The 5,468-nt window shown below is 53.8% G+C and overlaps 1 protein-coding gene across 1 annotated transcript; it reads left to right on the forward strand.

Annotated features, from left to right (window-relative positions):
- Positions 1 to 1,082: 1,082 nt before the first annotated feature.
- RXFP3 (relaxin family peptide receptor 3) lies at positions 1,083 to 3,251 on the forward strand. Its single transcript, XM_067545663.1, has one exon. It carries the CDS (start codon positions 1,708 to 1,710, stop codon positions 3,013 to 3,015), a length of 1,308 nt encoding a protein of 435 aa, XP_067401764.1. The 5' UTR covers positions 1,083 to 1,707; the 3' UTR covers positions 3,016 to 3,251.
- Positions 3,252 to 5,468: the final 2,217 nt, after the last annotated feature.

Here is a 5,468-nt window from a genome sequence, read left to right on the forward strand (position 1 = left end):
GGATAATAGGACCCAAAGCCAGGACCACCTACACTGTTCAGTTTCCCGTTGTAATCTTCTACCACATTCTTTCCATATCTAATGTTCACCTTTACTGTTTTCATGTAAGTCATTTCAAATTAAGAGATAAGGATCACCATTCCTTCAGCCTATTTTGTAAAGGAGGCAAATATTTTTACTCATCTAACATTGATCTATGGTTTTACCATATTTACCTTTCATTATAGAAAAATAATTCTGAGATGTTTTCGAGCTTTATTGCTTGCTCACGAAGAAGGAAGAAGGGAAGAAAGATGAAACACTTTGGATTCATTCTGTAGCCAAACAAATGTAAAACTACATCCCCCCAAGGAATCCAGGTATTATGGGAACATTGGATAATGGCAGGTTGGTTTTGTTTATAATAACAAAACATTTGCAAAGCTTTTCATTAAACCGCATTGTTTTGAAGCTGACATTCAACAAACTAAGTCCACTGGGGCTCTGGTAGATTGAAATGTCACAGTCTATGATGGTTGTAAAATATCGTGTAAACATAGGAAAGAAATCTCGCACCCCATTAGGAACAGAATTTGTTACACAAGAGAACAAATAATAGAGATATAAATCAGTTTGCGGCATAGATAAGCTGAATGATAAACAAGCTCTGTGCTTGTTTAAACTAAATGCAAACTTGCAGCTGGACTATAGATTTTAGAAAGTTTCGGTGCACACAGGAGGGTCAGCTTACAAGTTTCATTACACCAAGACACATTTCACTATCCATTTACATTTTCTGTAGAGAAAAGAAACGTGGGTTGGTTTCCGCTTCCCATTTCCACTTCAGGATAAATTGAAAAGATCGGTGCATTTTAAAATCTGGGGGAATAGATGTGATTGGCCTTTTAAAGTGGGGAGGGGCGGCATTTCACATGGTCTCTTTCTTCTGAATCTCAAATGCTAGTTTAAATGCAGCTCATTCCAACACAGACAGCTCCGGCACGGGGGGAAAGGAAGCCAAGGCAGAGACTGTACAGGAACGGGAGTTCAGAGAGGAGGGGAGAAACGTGCGCTGCCGGCCAGGGCGAGCTGTTCAAGTCTCCGGGTGCCCCGCAGAACTCAGCTGCCGCTGCTGTGACACTGGTGAGGGAGCCGGCGGAGGTGGCGGGCACTGACCACAGCCAGGGCTCGCCGGAACCCGGTAAGAACCTCGGAGAGCTCCGCTCGCTGCGCACGCCCCTCCGCCTGCTCGGAAGGTGCATATAACCCGGCGCGCCGAGTCCGACGGCACCGGACTGCACCGAGGGGAGACGCACCGGCCGCGAGGGCTGGGAGGGACCGAGCCGCGCCGCAAGAGCGGAGCACAAGTGGGCGCTTCCAGGACGCACCCGGACCTTCACTGCACCGGCGAGAGGTGGCTCCTGGTCACATCCCAGCCGGAGTCTCCGTGGCCAGCGGAGGGAGCGCCGGCCGGCCGGGCCGCTCCCTCGGGGTCTGGACTTGTCCCGCCCAGCCTGATGTGCCCGGGAAGAGGCGCGTCCCGCCGGCTCCTTGCGGGGGCGTCCAGCGGCTGCTGCCTGCGCTGGGCACCGGGAGCCGCAGCGGCGCTGGGCTGAGTGGCCGGATCCCGCTCGGGCTCCGTGCTGAGCATGTGCTTTGCTGGCGAGGGGGACCCGGGCCAGCCGCCAGCCGAGCGCAGCTGCTGAGGAAGGAGACCCGTGCCAGGGGATGGAGGCCCCCTGCGAGCCCAGCTCCTGCTCGCTGGCCGTCAGCATGAAGGAAGCCGGGGAGGGCGACTTCCTGGCCAGGCAGCTGGGCAACGGGACCAACGAGTCCCTCCAGGCGCTGCTCCAGAGCCTCAGCCGGGAGCGGGCGGACGGGCTGGCGGGGGACACCTCGGCCGTCCTGCGCATCGCCATCTCCAGCGTCTACTCGGTGGTGTGCGCCCTGGGGCTGGTGGGCAACCTGCTGGTGCTCTACCTGATGAAGAGCAAGCAGGGCTGGAAGAAATCGCCCCTCAACCTCTTCGTCACCAGCCTGGCGCTCACCGACCTCCAGTTCGTGCTGACGCTGCCCTTCTGGGCGGTGGAGAACGCGCTGGACTTCACCTGGCTCTTCGGCAAGGCCATGTGCAAGATCGTGGCCTACGTGACGGCCACCAACATGTACGCCAGCGTCTTCTTCCTCACCGCCATGAGCGTGGCGCGCTACCACTCGGTGGCCTCGGCGCTGAGCAGCCGGCGGCCCGGCCGGGGCTGGGGCGGCGGCTGCTGCTGCCAGGCCAAGTGGCTGTGCCTGCTCATCTGGGGGGCGGCCATGCTGGCCTCCCTGCCCCACGCCGTCTTCTCCACCACCGCCACCGTCTTCGGCGAGGAGCTCTGCCTGGTCAGGTTCCCCGAGGGCCGGGGCAAGAGCGCCCAGTTCTGGCTGGGCCTCTACCAGAGCCAGAAAGTGCTGCTGGGCTTCGTGGGGCCGCTGGCCGTCATCAGCCTCTGCTACCTGCTGCTGCTGCGCTTCCTGGGCGAGCGCCCGGCCGCCGGCGGGCCCACGCGGCGGGCCCAGGTGACCCGCTCGGTGACGGTGGTGGTGCTCTCCTTCTTCCTCTGCTGGCTGCCCAACCAGGCGCTCACCGCCTGGGGCGTCCTGGTCAAGCTCAACGTGGTGCCCTTCGGCCCGCACTACTTCCTCTCGCAGGCCTACCTCTTCCCCGTCAGCGTCTGCCTGGCGCACTGCAACAGCTGCCTCAACCCGCTGCTCTACTGCCTGCTGCGCCGCGAGTTCCGCGCCGCCCTGCGCCGCCTGCTCTGGCGCCTGGCCTCGCCCTCACTCACCGCCACGCGCCCCTTCACCGCCACCACCAAGCCCGAGCCCGAGGAGCAGGCCCTGCGCGCCCTGCTGCCCGCCAGCCCGCTGCCGCCCCCCACCGGCCCGCCGCCGCCGCCGCCGCCCGAGCTCCTCTACTACCCGCCCGGCGTGGTGGTGGGCAGCGGCCGCTGGGACCTGCTGCCCAGCAGCTCCGCCGAGCAGCGCTGCTGAGCCGCCGGGGAGCGGGCGCGGAGGGGGTGTCCCGGTCCAGCCCCGGGGGGCAGTGGAGCGGGGGGCTGTGCTAGGGGACGGGTCCGGGGAGTTGGGCTGTGGAATCAGTGCTGCGGGGAGTGGCCTGGCCCTGGGGAGCAGCCAGAGGCGCCTGGGGAGCACTTGCGGACTGAGTTTGAGGATCGCTGAGCAGTGGGACACCCTCGCGGCGTCCCCTGCCTCCTCCGTGCAAGGATCTCCGGTGGCACAGGAGGTGGCTGGGCTGCGTGGAAAGCAAGGGGACGGTGTCAACCAAGACTGTCCACCTCCCCCTGCCGTGGTTTTGTTTGACCGCTCCCCACAGGCATCGAGGGAGCCCCCCGCCCCCCGTAAACACAGCTGGAGCTTTAGCACAGCTCCCTGGAGAAGGGGGTTCATGGGGCGTTCATGGGGCATTTGATCCTCCCGTAGCCTGCTGCCCCAGCAACGCCCTTCAGGTTGATAAATAAGAACAACCGTAACTGATCTTCGGGAGCTCCGCACTGCTGCGAAGGGGAATCTATTTTATTACCTGGAACTATAAACTTTGCCCTCGTAGCGCAATGTTATGTGGTACCATCCACCACTGCTGTGAATAATATCTGGTTAATGGAGGTAAGAGGTGTGCAGCTGACCCTTACTTAGAAGGAATTAAACCACAGTACTGCCTGGGTGAAAGCAGCTGAATAATTCAGAGTCCAACCCTAGAGAAGGCACCACTATGACCATCCTCCTGTAGAGGACTTCCCTAACATCATTCCTAAAACATATCTTTTAGAGAAACATCCAGTCTTGATTTAAAGAGCATCAGTGATGAAGAATCAACCATGGGTCATGGTAAAAAGTCTGAATTAATGTAGCTTCAAAACTTCCCCCCTTTGGATCATGTTATAACTTTCTCTGATAGACTGAAGAGCCCATTATCAAAGAGTTGTTCCCCAGGTAGGTACTTATAGACTACAACCAAGGCACCACTTAACCTTCGCTTTTGTTAAGCTAAACAAACTGAGCTGGTTGAGTCTATCCCTATAGGGCACATTTTCTAATCCTTTAATCATTCTCAGGGCTCTTCTCTGACTCCTCTCCCATTTATCAATATCCTTTTTGAATTGTGGGTAACAGAACTAGACAATATTCCAGCAGTAGTCACACCAATGCCACATAACCTCTCCTACTCAAGATTCTTGTTTAGGCATCCCAGGATTGCATTTGCTCATTTGGTCACAGCTCACAGGCAGCTAATTATCCACCCCAACTCCAAAATCTTTTTCAGAGTCACTGCTTCCCAGCATAGAGTCCCCACTTCTGTAGGTAGGGCCTACATTCTTTGTTTCTGGATGTATACATTTACATTTGGCCCTATTAAAACACCTTGCTCCAGAGAGTGATCAAGAGCACTTGGATAAACTGGATGCAAAGAGTGACCCGTCCTCTCCCTTGCCTCCCCAATTTTTGGGTCAGTTGCAAAACTTTATCAGTCATGATTTTATGTTTTCTTCCAGGTCAGGGATAAAAATGTGAACTAGCAGAGGGCTAAGAACAGCTCTGTTTGACCCCAGTAGAAACACAGCTACATTGTGACAATTCCCCATTCACAGTTACACTTTGAAATCTAGTGGTTTGCATCTATTAAATGGATTGAAAATGCTATGTTAATTTTATCTCATTCTGGTTTTTTAAGCAAAGTGTTATATAGTACCAAGTCAAATGTAGTACAGCAGTCTAAGTATATTAGGTCAATGCTATTACCTTTATCAGCCAAACTTGTAATAAAAAAAATCAAATTTGTCAAGATCTATTTTCCATAAAGCCCTCTTGATTTGCATTAATTACTTTACTCTCCTTTGTTATTGAGTCCCATACCAGCTGCTCCATTATCTTGCCCACGATCAGTATCAGGGGGGCATTATCTGAGTCATTACCTTTACCCTTTTTTAAAGTTGGCACAAGATTAGCTTTCCTGTACTTGTCTAGAGCTTCCCCAGGGCTCCAAGACTTATTGAAAAAAAATCAAGATTAATGGTGCAACTAGAACCTGAGGTAGTTCTTTTAAAACTGTAGGATGAAGGTTATCTAGACCTGCTGATTTCAAAATGTTGACTTTATTAGCTTGTGTTTAATATTTTCCAGAGAGACTAGTGGAATGGAAAGAGATCATAAAATAACATTTCCCCCCAATATAGACTAACATGAATAGAGAGAGACTTGGCAGAATTTCCATGTGTCCACTTTTGTTCCTAGCTGTTGCTGCAGGTTTTAGATCTCCAAAGATGCTTCCCTCCATTGGGCTCTGTGTACAAGACTTATCTTCTCTGCCACTTGAGGTTATTACATGCCTCTTGTCAAAATTCTTACAGGCTAACCCCTGTGAGAATGATGGGGACAGGATAGCTGGTGATGGGACAAGACCAACACCCAGAGTTTCAGCTTGTGTA

Source organism: Emydura macquarii, unplaced genomic scaffold, assembly GCF_026122565.2.
Source record: "Emydura macquarii macquarii isolate MOO-44397 ecotype Brisbane River unplaced genomic scaffold, CSIRO-AGI_Emac_v2 contig_1045, whole genome shotgun sequence".
Taxonomy (NCBI): Eukaryota; Metazoa; Chordata; order Testudines; family Chelidae; genus Emydura; species Emydura macquarii.

Bases quoted from the DNA above. Each gene is read 5' to 3' on its own strand.
- RXFP3 (XM_067545663.1), top strand. From the start codon at position 1,708: ATGGAGGCCCCCTGCGAGCCCAGCTCCTGCTCGCTGGCCGTCAGCATG.